The sequence below is a fragment of the Dreissena polymorpha genome, chromosome 13 (assembly GCF_020536995.1).
Source record: "Dreissena polymorpha isolate Duluth1 chromosome 13, UMN_Dpol_1.0, whole genome shotgun sequence".
In the NCBI taxonomy this organism is placed as follows: domain Eukaryota; kingdom Metazoa; phylum Mollusca; class Bivalvia; order Myida; family Dreissenidae; genus Dreissena; species Dreissena polymorpha.
Window position 1 is genome coordinate 45288434 of NC_068367.1, and position 13860 is coordinate 45302293.

At 36.2% G+C, this 13860-nt stretch overlaps 2 protein-coding genes across 2 annotated transcripts in view; one reads left to right on the forward strand and one right to left on the reverse strand.

Annotated features, from left to right (window-relative positions):
• Positions 1-6006, forward strand: part of LOC127854434 (uncharacterized) — an 11544-nt gene extending 5538 nt beyond the window's left edge. Inside the window, exons 5-7 of the mRNA XM_052389468.1 lie at positions 388-509; positions 1118-1244; positions 5471-6006. Coding sequence (XP_052245428.1) covers positions 388-509; positions 1118-1244; positions 5471-5533 — 312 coding nt within the window. The 3' untranslated portion in view covers positions 5534-6006. The remainder of the gene's footprint in view (positions 1-387; positions 510-1117; positions 1245-5470) is intronic.
• A 2945-nt stretch (positions 6007-8951) lies between these two features.
• On the reverse strand, positions 8952-12558 carry LOC127854423 (uncharacterized). Its single transcript, XM_052389448.1, has 6 exons — positions 12264-12558; positions 11865-11992; positions 10875-11143; positions 10561-10701; positions 9937-10034; positions 8952-9531 (listed from the first exon to the last, which is right to left on the reverse strand). Exons 1-6 carry the CDS (start codon positions 12478-12480, stop codon positions 9428-9430), a joined length of 957 nt encoding a protein of 318 aa, XP_052245408.1. The 5' UTR covers positions 12481-12558; the 3' UTR covers positions 8952-9427.
• Between the last annotated feature and the right edge of the window lie 1302 nt (positions 12559-13860).

Here is a 13860-nt window from a genome sequence, read left to right on the forward strand (position 1 = left end):
ATATAAAAATAGCCCACAGTAGCTTTATTGTTCTGCACACACACACACAAATGCAAAATAAAATACATGTATAACAAACACAAAGGGTTTAAATAATTGAAACATTTACATTGACTGTATAACCTTGCCGTTGATTTTGATTGTATTCGTTACACGACTGCTTACTATACCCGTACGGTGGGATAAAGGGTCAGTAAGTTCATATTGGGCGAAGCATCTTAGGGATTTAGTTCATAGTTCCTTACATTTATCAATTTTCTCGATTAAAAAGTCTGCGGATCCGTTAATCAATTAATTAAACAACGACCTCAAGCATTTGTATGTACATAAAATGAATATTATTCATTCTAATTTATCATACAGTATATGTGTGTAATCTTTATTCAGGAAATGACATTAACCACCATCTGCGCATGCCCAGGAAAGTGTTCAGCTTCCGGTCCAACATCCGGTTGCCACTCTAGCGGTGCTGTTGAGGGCCTCAGTGTTGGATCAATATTGCTGATCATGTAAGAAAATGTTTAGGCCTATTTCCTCATTTAATGTTTTTTAAATATACGATAGAAGCTTTTCAATCGTAACGCAGCGATAAATTAGGGTAACTGTGATCATTTTGATAAGGTAACGCCTATGTCGCATAATCGTCATTAAAAAATAATAAACAAATAATATTAAAATTAATATTGTGGTATTCGAATAAAAAATAGAAAGTTCGTCGACTTTCAATAAAACTAAAGATATCAATCACAGAAGCTCTGCATCCTCAAAAATAGTAAAAAATGAATACAATGTACTAGTATTATGTCATTTTACTAGAGCAAAATAATTAGAAAAAATAATGGTTCGCGCGTTTACATTAGTGTACACATATTTTACAAATTTAGCATACACTGTACTAGAGTTAAGAGAAATAGGTTTAAGGAAATATACGGAATTTCGCATGAGGAATTTTGCGGATATGACCCTATGCACAATTATAATATGCTTAACATTATTTATTCTAAACTCACATATGAATTGTCTTTCAGCATCGATGTATTATTCAATTTTTTGCATAATAAACGCAAACTTTTGTAACGTATCAAGTATTAACAGTTTGTTGCTGTTGATCTATAAGATTCTTCGTCACTCTGGCCCTGTACCTGACGGCCGGTGTCGCCTACATGAGGATCCGCAAACAGGCCTCCGGAAGTGACATGATCCCCAACAAGGAATTCTGGGTAGTCTTACCCTCGCATGTTGTTGTAAGTGGCTGTTGTTAGCATGAATTGTTGTTATTATCTTGTACCAAATTAGTCTCGAAGAATAGCGTAATTACATGATGAACAATCCAGCAAATGTAATTTTACGTCACGTGCGCTATTATGAAACGGTATTTAATTAAGAATTACATCCTTCTTTATGACTGTGTCATGATTCTTGATGATACTTTCAATTTGTATGAAGACGCATTTTCATTCTTGATGACACTTATATCGTGCCTTATGACGAATCTCTTTTTACATTCGGCTTAGTGGTGCTATTCATGTGAACATGTGCTATGCAACATTCATGATCGTAAATTGCATGCTGGGTATGTGTATGTTGGTTGGTGCAGAGAGACTTATGCAAAAGGAGCAGTGCATAATGTAATCAAACATTGATGCATTGAATAAATTAGCGCGATGGAAAGATGTAAGTTTCATCCAAGCACAAAGCAACAAATAACCATGCATGATACAATGAGGTCAATTGACAGTCGTTCCGAAATGCTACGGACGACTACTGAAAGTTAAGACGTATAACGGATATGTTATGTTATGGCAGAAGTTGCGCCTCTTTAGACAGAATTAGTTGGTCCTAAGATAAAGTGGATTGATTATCTCCTTAAAGGGATCTTTTCACGCTTTGGTAAATTGACAAAATTGAAAAAAGTTGTTTCAGATTCGCAAATTTTCGTTTTAGTTATGATAATTGTGAGGAAACAGTAATATTGAACATTTACCATGGTCTAATATAGCCATTATATGCATCTTTTGACGATTTTAAAACCTAAAAATTATAAAGCGTCGCAACGCGAAACGATTGAATAATTTGGAGAGTTCTGTTTTTGTCGTTAAATTTTGTGAAACTACGAAGATTGCTTATATAAGGTATAAATACGTCAAGAATGTGTACTCGGCGGAATAGCTCAGTAGGCCAAGGCGTTTTTACTTCAGGACTCTGGCAGGACTCCAGGGGTCACAGGTTCGAAACCTGGACCGGGCAATGTTCTTTTCCTTTTTTAAATTTTATTCTTGATTTTTTACTGGAGCTGTTACGATCCAATGCTTACATTTATCGATATAAAGCATTTAATGAATAAGTTAAAAAATGCCAAAATCTGTGAAAAGGCCCCTTTAAGAAGGGAAACATTTCAGCACTATCATCTGGGTATGTATTTTGTAACTTGCTATGTTAAGTGCATAATTTTACTTGTAGATTAACCTATCATTATTTGTTTTCATTTACATCTATCTTCATATCTATTATAAGTGTTTTCCCTTCCGAAGGCGGATTATATTGTTTTGGCGTTGTTCATCCATCCGCCGTTCGCCACTCTGTCCGTGTTTGTCGGTAGCTGTTTCTCACTAACTGTTATAGGACATAATGAAACTTAAAAAAAAAGTGTATTATCGTCCCTGCGAGTCGGCCGTGATACGACTGTGAGTTCGCACGTGAGCCTGGTCGCGGCCGCCATGCTCGTTCCGCCGAGGGAACGCATGGCATGCCGCCCTGCCGACCGACTCACCCACCCATTTGTTAAAAGATCGCGCCGAACTGACAAGACACGTTAAGGCTCTCCGTATCGAAGGTACGGAAGCCGTGTCCGATTGAACGTCTCGGGACCGACTAGTTCTAGCCCCGTTCGCATCGCCGAGGGCAAGCGTGTGGTTTCTTCCCGCTGGTTGCGTGTGTATAAGGAGGTACCACTGCGAGCCGCTTTGGCGGCCGAGTATCTTGGCTTTGCCAAGTGGTTCCTCAAGCTTGTCGCCTTTTTTGTCAGGGCTCTAGCCTGGCTCGCGCTGTACAAGCGCCCGATTTTCCTGCTCTCGAACACCGGCCCGCGACAATCAGCTACTGCCCGGGAGACTTACCACGTCCCGAAAGATTTTTTCATTTTCATTATCTCTCTCTCTCTCTCTCTCTCTCTCTCTCTCTCTCTCTACTGCGATTTCCGTGTATTGGCAAGGGCGACAGTCTCGATAAGCGGGTAGAAAAGCGCTTGGGGCGGTAACGCTGCAGACGAAAGCATATATAGGAATGCTTTCGTCTGCAGCGTTACCGCCCAAACGCTTTTCTACCCGCTTATCGAGACTGTCGCCATTGCCAATACACGGAAATCGCAGTCAACGATAGATTCTCTGCCAAGAGTAGGCCTTTGAAAGCCACCGCTTAGACGAGGCCCTCCTGTCGCATGCGCTTTCCTGGCCCGACGTGTTCGGCTGGGCGTCTTCGGTCCTGGGCCGAGACAAACGGTCCCGATTGGTCCCGAGCAAGACAGCCTGGCGATTAGGCCTCGCTAGCTCGGTAGCCCGACTAGGCCACGAGACCACGCCCATTTATGCGAGTTCCGGCTACAGCCGCCGTTCACCCGCGCTCAGCAAAAATAAGCCAAGCGTTCAGGCCTCGCGAGCTCGGTAGCCCGGCCCGCGCGACGAGGCCCGCGAGACCACCGATACTTGACCTGTTTTAATAACATTTTTGTATTTATTTTGTTCCAAATTGATCGAAAAGTATGGTCTATGCTATTTTTTAATAGTAGAAGAATAAAATTCTCAACGTGGGTTACAATAGTAGTAATAGACATGAGTACTTGTATCTTGCAGGTTTCACAATATACCACAAAGATTGTATAGACATAAAATGATAAATATGTGTTTATTTCCGTTCATATTATAGCCTAGTAAACAGACAGGAGAAATCTGAAAATTACTCGCACAGGTGTGTGGCAATGGGTGATGGGCTACTTATAAATACATGTATGTTATAAATATGCCGTCGATATACAATTTAAATCGGTAGATTACCTATACTGTAATTATTTGGACCAGGGATGGACCACACTTCCAACACATGAGCTCCGGTATATCCTGAATAAAATACATATAATTTTTCTGAAGTATCAACTCGAACTTACCAATGTCAAAAACATTAACGGCAGTCAATTGATTGCGTACCCAGTAGGTCTAGTGGTCTTAATGGCAAAGTAAACTTATTTTTTAATAAAGATTATAAGGCATGGAACTTCTTCAGTTTTCAGTATAGTAGTCAAAATGGTTTGGTTGTGTTTTCTTTTTCCGAAAAGAAATGTATTCAACATACGGAAAATTGACGTGTGCCACCTACTGTCATAGTTTGGTAACTTGCATTCGGCTTAGTTGCATTTAGCTAACTGCATGTTCCTTTAAACTGCCGTTGTTAATGACTCTTGGTGGAAAAAACGAAAATGAATGATTTCAGAGTACAGTTTCATCACGTTTGTTAGAATTTTAAAGTACACATTTATGACAGTGAAATTATATGTTATCTGAGCATGAATGAGGAATAATGAACACACACAAATTGGTTAGTCACCAAGCATGTTGCAGCAATCATCAAGAAAAAACAAATAGTCAACAAGCATGTTGGATTTGACATGAAGCATATTAAAATAAACATCCGTCATAATGTAAACAGGGTGCAGAATTATTGTAGTTTTCAGGGGTTTACACACGGGCTGGACAGAATGTAAACACACCGTTAAGAACGTTATTTTTGCCAATATCTCAAGTTATTGAAATTCATTAGCAAAAATCTTTAGTGCATAAAAGACAGTTTTTCTTACAATTTGTGCCAATATCTTAAGGCATTAGAGTAAATCCTTGAATACGTCTGAAATGGGTGACAAAATTTCACGTTGCGTGAGGCATACTAGTAACTGAATAAATAAATGCAGTACACATATAATTTTTTAACAAGAACACATGCTTATTAAATAAAGTAATTCTAATGTATTTCACATTGTCATCTGTCTTTAATGCACTAGTTGAAATTCTTAAGAAAACCTGTTTTTTAAAAAGTATTTGAAAAAAGCACCACTTTCCGGTTCTCACGTGATCCTGCACCCTGGTAACAATTCATCATGAATGATGTAATGTTTACAAAAATATCATTCCATGCGCTATACTTGTGAAGACTTTCTGTCGTTGGGTGGTTCTTTGAAAAGAAATGAGAGTTATTGATGGAAGTTGAAAATAAATCGAGGAATCTGGGTATTCAAGTCAGTTCTTGGTTAAATTGTATGGCATTTGGTGTTCCTGTAAAGTGTAAGCGTACATTTATGCAAACTTGCGAAATGTTCTCAAGTGTACGTATACGGATTTTCTTATGTATCATATTGCAAATTTGGTTTAATATGAATGTATATATATGTTGCAGTAGCTATAGTCTAATATATTGATGATTTCAGACTGGTGGGAAATTCGTCGTAGCAAAGATCTGCCGAAAAGAATCGAAATATGACCAAATATGAGCGAAATATAGGACCCTTTTGTGTTGGTATGAAGTTTTAATCTGGATGTCAGTTTGAAGAATTATATAATTGCATGACTACTGCAAGTGCAATAATAATTTTCAGTTTTGTAACTACTTTATGTATTTATTCTCTGTATATTTTGAAAGATTGAGTATATGATTTATTTGATTCATCTTCCGGGTGCATCCCGTTAGGTGGTCCATTCCGTATCGTCCGTTTGTTCAGCTTGACATGCAAAATGTTTAAAATAATGTATTATTTATCTTAGTTGAAATGCAAACAACTATGGTAAAGTGACTGGACACTTCTCTGTGTTGCGTGTGCTTCTTCCAAAGAATAACGCTTAATATATACGTCACGTTGCCTTCATATTCAGTCTTCGTTTTTCTTTAGCCTTACCAGATCGCATTTTTATTAACGATGTTTGTTCATTTTAATTTTAAGTGTAAATAAAATGTGTGTAAAAGTAATGTTCTTGTGTATTTTAAATTTTAAGGTTTTATTTCAAAAACCGTCTTTGTTTAAACAGGCAGTGACTGTATGAATAATAAGGATTTAATTGGACCGCTTTCTTTCATCAACTATAGGTAAAAAATCGTCAGTTATTGTATTTAACTGAGAAAAACTTTCCGCCGCGTATGAGCATAAAACACGTAATTTTTTCATCACTTTTATTTTTCATGATGAATATTTATCAGGAATACCACTAATTAATTGTGTAACACGACTTCATACTGTTTAAGTTGTCCTGTGGAAAATATCATGTTGTCCATCAAGCTTTTGAAACTTACAAGCTAAAAAATTCAATAATAATAATAATTAATAATATACCTAAATGACTTCGCCATGACCTCGGATTAGGTCGCAACATCATTTAAGTTGTCAGTCAATAAACAGCACACGTGATGCATATAATCCATAAACAGCACTCGTGACGCATACAATTCATAAACAGCACACGTGACGCATACAATCCATAAACAGCACACGTGATGCATAACTGTTATTTCATTGGATGAGCGTAACATTTCGGATCATTTTTCGGCGTGTACTCACACACTTCGCCAGTCATGCATTCATTGATATTCGCTCATTCATCTTCATTTCGGCTGATGATATGACATCCGCAATCCAGCCGCGGGCGTTTCGGCAGCGTTTATTTTGTATTAATATTCGCATTTTATTTCGACTTTTAAATTACTCGCTGCGAATTTTCTTTGCCGGTACTGTAATTTGTCACTCAATACAAAATTTCGCAGCAAGGAAAGTCGAGATATAAATGCGAATATTAATATGATATAAACGCTAATAATTTTATTGCTGATATTGCTGGAAAGTGAGCGGCGTTTAAACACTTAAGAAAAGTAATTAATGGTATAAAACGGTGAAAAATAACGGGGAATCACATTCCCAAATGACATATTAAAGGTGCCTTTTCACGTTTTGGTAAATTGACAAAATAAAAAAAAGTTGTTTCAGATTCGCGAATTTTTGTTTTAGTTATGATATTTGTGAGGAAATAGTAATACTGAACATTTACCATGCTCTAAAATATATATTACATGCATCTTTTGACGATTTGAAAATCTGACAATTGTAAAGCGTTGCAACGCGAAACGATTGAATACTTTGGAAACTTCTATTGTTGTCGTTATATTTTGTGAAACTACGAGGATTGCTTACATAAAGTTAAAAATACATCCAGTCATAACATGACCACGGATGGCCGAGTGGTCTAAGCGGAAGTCTTTTTACTCCAGGACCCCAGGGATCAGTGGTTCGAGCCCAGTTGAGGGTTACTGTTTTTTTTAATTGTATTATTTGTTGTTTACTTGAGATTTTTAGGTGCATTGTTTAAATTTATCAATATAAAGCATTTTATGACAAACTTCAATACATGCCAAAATCTGTGAAAAGGCCCCTTTAAGCATGTAAGAAAGCGTTGAAGGTTTGTGTACCCTCTATATTCAGTAAAAAGTTCTTCCTGAACTCCGTCCTTGTGTGCCTTTTTAATAACTATAGTGCACTGAATTATTTTAATGCTATTTTTACACGACATCAGTCTTAATGAAAATAACTCTTTTATCACTTCTCCATACTAAATCATTCGTAAGAGAAACATATAGAAAATGTTAGTGTTTGCAAGCGACTGGAATAATTGTATTTTGTACGTTTGGTTCGAACGTAGTTTACTAACTCGATTTTATCCAGGGCATTACCGGCTATTGCGTGTAGAGTATCTTTATTCTGAATTTATTACCATAGCAATGGGTTTTTTTTAAACCGAGTTTTTGTCAAATGGTAAGTGAGCTGTACGTTCTGCGATGTTTATTTGTTTTGCAGTATTCGGCTGTAACATCTTCATATCACAAACAAAGACAAACGCGTGTTTTAATGTTTAATGACAATATCATCAAAAATACAAATGTATAAAATTGTAAAGAAATATTTGTAAAAAAGAATTATACCGGCAAAATGGAAATTAAATATGGTCAATCTAGTCACTTTATTCAAAGGAGACGGGAAGACAAAAAAATGACAAAAATGGTACTACGCAAACATGCTCAGGATTAAAAAATGGTATTTTAATTTTTACATTTAAACGCTTGTTCCTGAGTTTACATTTTTACATTTTAGATATATTAAAAACAAGAAAGCACACAGAACCGCACGCATACGTTATATCACAAACAATAACTCATACAAACACAATCATACTCTTATGTACGCACATTCTGATACAAACATACAATCCTACATATATCCGACACATTTATACATTTAGCACACTTCACAGTCATACATATATACACAACATACATATTTCTTTTTAAATGTCTATTACAAATCTGTAAAGATTGGCCATGCATGTTTATCATATTATATTGTATCTGTATATATTGTACAAGTCATGGATTACACAATAAACTTGTAAACTACATATTTATAAGTATTATCACTCATTTTTTCTTTTCCGCTTTTGTCCTTTAATTTTGGTAAATTACTAGGTATCAACGAACACGATTGTGAAGATAATAAGTGCATATCCATGTATGATAATATCTTGTTAATCTCTCGGCCCTTTAGTTTATCTAATGTGAATTTAAAACGGATATTATATTAATAAATCTACACGTACTTTATTATCCTAGTATATACCCATTTTTGATTAGCCAAACGGTGATTAATATCGTAACAATTTAAATTATATAAAACGTGCGTAACCGTAAATGAATCTATACCCCTAGGATATTGGCACAGCGATGACACATGTTTGACAACTGACAAGGTCCAAAAAATTTTAGAAAAGCAATTAGTCTAGTCAATACACCTAAGAGCAAATTACTTATTGAAGTCTGACTATGCAATTCATTTAACCTTTTGCATGCTTGGAAATTTGTAGTCTGCTAAAATGTTGTCTGCTGAATTTCTAAAATTAGCATTTTTCTAGAATTTTTTCAAAGAATACTATCAGAATAGCAAACAGTTTGGATCCTGATGAGACGCCACGTTCTGTGGCGTCTCATCTGGATCCAAACTGTTTGCAAAGGCCTTTAAAATTCGGTTCCAGCGCTGAAAGGGTTAACAAACGAATATATATAGGTCTACTTATCATATAATGCATAATAAGATGAATATAAGTATAAATCCCAGTCGTAAAGCCGTCATACGCTGCAATAACTAAAAAAAGTCTAAGCAACTGTTTTCAGACTTTTTATAAGAAAACAAAAATATGGATTTCCGATCAAATCGAAACTTAGTTATCAACAGAAGGGGCAATGCGAACTGTACAATACTGTTTCGAGATATAATGTTTTGAGATAACACAAATGCAAACCAAAGTCAATGGAGAGTGCGATGTATCATGCGATGATCGACAATATTTAAATTTTAAAGCATAACAAAAAGCAGACTGACTAATGACATCAACACGACGACAAAACCGGAAGTGACGTGACTTGCGCCGGCGACGCTGAAAAATCGTGCAGTGCTTGCTGTGAACAAAAAACGTATATGATTAAACGTATGTGTCCAAATACATGTACATTTATTAAATAAGCGAGAAGATAATATTATTTAAGGGAGTAGATAACTGTTTTGTATGTGTATAAAACAACAATTGAATACAAAATACTACAAGTCGCCGTGGCGTTGTGAATATGGTGTCCCGCATGTGTCGCCGAGCGATCGAGAAGTCACGGATTCGATCCACATCGTGGGAGAGTTCGTGAGATCGTGATTGCTTATATTGTACAATTGCCGTGTTGAGCGTACAGTAAATGAGCGTTGAAACTCACTTTGAATGGTGTAATGATTATTGGTAATTTGAACTAACATTTAAATAACGCTAAGGAAAAGGGAGTAGATTATTTGAGAGGTATAAAATCTTATGTTATTACCTATGCCCCCGGGCCTGTTGCGCAATGCGGGCCTGGCATTTAGGCGCTTGGACCTGTGTCCCATCCAGAAAGTGTTGTAGTCCTGTACAACGGTTGCCCTGGAAAAGGAATAACACCAGAGTTGTACACTGGCTATATTGAGGTTTGAACTGTGATGTGGCAGTGTTGTGTTGATTTTTTTCACGAAGAGAAGAGCACAATCAGTTGGGTCTTATGCAAATATTTAGTAATGTATTTAAAAAGTAGCATTTCATTCGCGTTAAACGTCCAAAATGTAGGACTAAATTATGGAGGTTTAACAGATAGAAGGAATAAACACGTTTATAATACACGTACTACAACTGTATATTAATCTATGTGTGAAAATGTTTTCTATTAGGATGTCTTTTATTGTACAATTGTATTAATGTGAATCCACATACTTTTTTTTGAAAGAACGCTCATATCGACACGACCCAATCCGCCTCATACCGGTACATCAAATTTTACCAGTTTAATAAACTTGATGTACGATGTACTAGTGTCCCGTTGATTGTTAAACGCCCATCGTGAACGACGTTCATAAAACGCACATCGACGTTGTTTAATAAAACTCAGTTTAGAAACGTTTGGTTATTTACTTACACAAACTCGACCGGTTGGTTGAATCCCATTGGTGGAATCCAGATGAGACTAACGACGTTTTTGATACTGTTTTCTGTGTGAGTCACCGCGGTTCCCCGCACACACTGCATACGCTGTACCATCACGTTCGAGTTGACCAAGCTGGGACCCAAGACAATATTATTAAATTACACGTGTTTATTCAGGAATATAAGTTTTGATTCTAAATCTTTCTTATTTGTTTATGTGTTCAGTACACTGACCATACGGCTATACTTATTCAATTATTCCATTCATACACATTTGATATTATTTTAAAATTCATGTAAACCTACCTGTTAATACCACCAATAGTATTTGCCGGGAATCCCGTATTTCCTGGGAACGCTCCGGTATTGCCAGGAAATGGTCCGTTATTACCGGGGAACGGGGCGTTTGGTCCACCGCCTGGAGGGAACACACCTGGGCTCCCAGGGAAGCCTGGGGGTCCGACCTGCCCCAGGGCCATGGGTACGTCCCCTCCTATGGGGTTGAAATTTCCGCCAAACTGTCCTGACATGCGCGCTCCGTTGATCTGGTTTGCGTTGTTCCGCGCTACTACTGGCTGAAGAATTGCAAAACATGTTTATGTAAAAACTTGTAACAGGCTACAGAGTTATAGAATATGATTTTGATAACGTTTTTGGACGATGGACAATTAAAGAAATAGGTGTGTGAGACAATTTTTACACGCTGCAAAGGTTCAACAAATGGTGCATGTACAGATATTTTTCAGGCTGCATTATATAAGATATAGTTGTACATTACGATTTTGTTCACGGTGCAAAATTACAGAAACAGAGAGGTATGTGAAGATGTTTTGCAGGGTGTAGAATAACAAAAAAAATGCGCATGTGAAGATTGTGCAGTCTTAAGAATTAAACGTAAATAAACGTTACTAGCTATTTTTCCAGGATTCAAAATCAATAAATATGTGTATGCTATTGTTATTTTTAGGCTACTGAGAGGTAAAATAAGTAAAATAGCGTAAATACTACAATATAGAATAATGCAAGGATGTTATAATAGGCACGTATAATTATTAAAAACCGTATACTAAGTATTCTTGATGTGCATATAGATTTGAAAATTAAAAAAATATTTTTATTTTTTATTTTCAGGAATTAGTAAATTTATTAAAATAGCGCCTTTTAAACTTCTTACCACTTTCTTGATTACCAAATTTAGGGCTGTGTTAAAACCGTTTTTCTTATTAATCTGACGTGAAAATAGTCAAAAGAGTCATTAATAAATATATAAAATGAACATATGACTTGACGACGTACCTGTCCGTTGACGTAGCGATATTCTCCAACGTATTGAAGTACTCCTTCCGGGGTTTTGGTCCGGGCCTGCAATAGGAACCCCTTAAATTGGCCTCCGTTTGTCGCTCCTATACGGCCTCTAATGCGGACTTGAAAAAAAAACACACGCGTAAACATTCATAACGTTCACTCAGTCATATATAAGAATTTTCAGATTGTTAAGAGGTTATGTCGTCTTGTTCCCATAGGACAACCTCTTGAGCCCCACCGATGGCAAATGTTTGTAAATTTATCTTACAATTTTGTGTTTGGATTAATTCGTGCAATATTTCGGCAACACGACAGAGAAATAAACGGTGTGTTTTTAGTTTGATTTCAAAACAAACAACTTTAAATAAACACAATTTAGCAATTACTTACCAAGAACGCCACAATTCTGCTGTTGTTGATTATCGCATGGAACATAGCCGTCCATGTTGGTATCGATAATGTAGGGTGTGTGGCGAGTTTGCCGAACATTGGAGCCGTGTCCCGGCTTCATTGTATCGCAAGCCATTGGATCCGCACCATATCTGTGTCCCGAGCCGGTACGAAAACTGGCTAAAATCACAAAACTGAGCGCCCAAAACACATACATTTAAAATATAATTATATTAAACTGGTCGAAAACGCGTTTACTAAATTTTGCTGTATTGAACACACGTGTTAAATATTTACGCACGCATTACAATTTTTTAATGAAAGCTCGAAACTGCGTCCGTTTGGTCAAAACGCCTGACTGTTTATGGTGGTCGATTGTGAGAGCCTGCCTAATTTAACGGAGCCACCCAAATAGTTCTAGTATGATAGATGCCTCAATCATTTCAGTCCGTGTCAAAATGCGTTACCTCTCATTCGCCAGGATTGCAAGAATGTAACATCGGGTGTTCTCGGAATTTTCCGCATATTTTCAACATTCCCCATGGTCTGACGTACTAACTTTATTCTTTGTAAATAGCCGAGTACCGGAATTTAACGGAAATGTACGAGCGATGAATAAGCATGTCGCTTGTCATGAATGAAATCTTGAATAACTGATTCACAAAATGGATATGTTAATTAATTATATGAACTGCGGCAAAAGTGACAGGCATGAGTGATTTTCTTTAAAGCGAGAAATGAATCATTTTGCAAAATCTTTGAAATTCCAGATTGATTTTCCTTGAAAGTTTTTGTTTCATTGACGCTACAAAATAAAAAAAAGTAGGTATTATTTTAGTAAGTGATAAAAATCCCGAATTTTAAACTTATTAAATATTAAGAACTTTAAATAGGTTTTTGTCTTTGTACACTGTTTTGAAGAAGTTGAAATGACCCATATTATAGTATTCAGCTTCTATGTAGTAAATATGGCCGATTGCGTATTCATATTTTTTTTTATTAAATTACAAAAATCAACGCAGCCTTTTTCGTTCTTTACGCATCAATATTTATTTATGAAAAAAATAATTCATTTAAAACAATCGCACACATGCATCGAGGTGAGGCGTTATGAAAAATAGAAACAGACATTACACTGCCGTAAATAAGTAAGATGGCGTTCTTTTTTTAATCAAATCGTCTTAAGATGTCCTTGAGAGATATTGAAGAATACGAACTTAGAGATATTGAAGAATACGAACTTAGAGATATTGAAGAATACGAACTTAGAGATATTGAAGAATACGAACTTAGCGTAAAAAAGATACCTTTAATCAAAAGTGTTACTGACAGAAGAAATAATCAACAGTCGTTATGGCCTTTTTCTTTTTTTAATAAATAAATGGTAATAAAAACGACTTAGTCGTGTAGAAGTCAATTGTTACTTAATGATGCGATCTGCAGCTATAGCATTGTGGTCGCCTTTATTGTGTTTACAATTGTCCTTACTATGTCGATTTTAGGAATACATTAATTCCGAAGTATTATAGATCTCGCCCAAATATGTTCAAGTTTATCGAACTACTAAATAGCTCAAATAAAATAGTGCTAAGAAAAC

Coding starts and splice junctions, on each gene's coding strand:
- LOC127854423 (XM_052389448.1), bottom strand. CDS start 12,480: ATGTATGTGTTTTGGGCGCTCAGTTTTGTGATTTTAGCCAGTTTTCGT. Junction 11,993..12,263: donor GCAGAATTGTGGCGTTCTTG/GTAAGTAATTGC, acceptor TTTTTTTTCAAG/TCCGCATTAGAGGCCGTATA. Junction 11,144..11,864: donor ATCGCTACGTCAACGGACAG/GTACGTCGTCAA, acceptor GCAATTCTTCAG/CCAGTAGTAGCGCGGAACAA.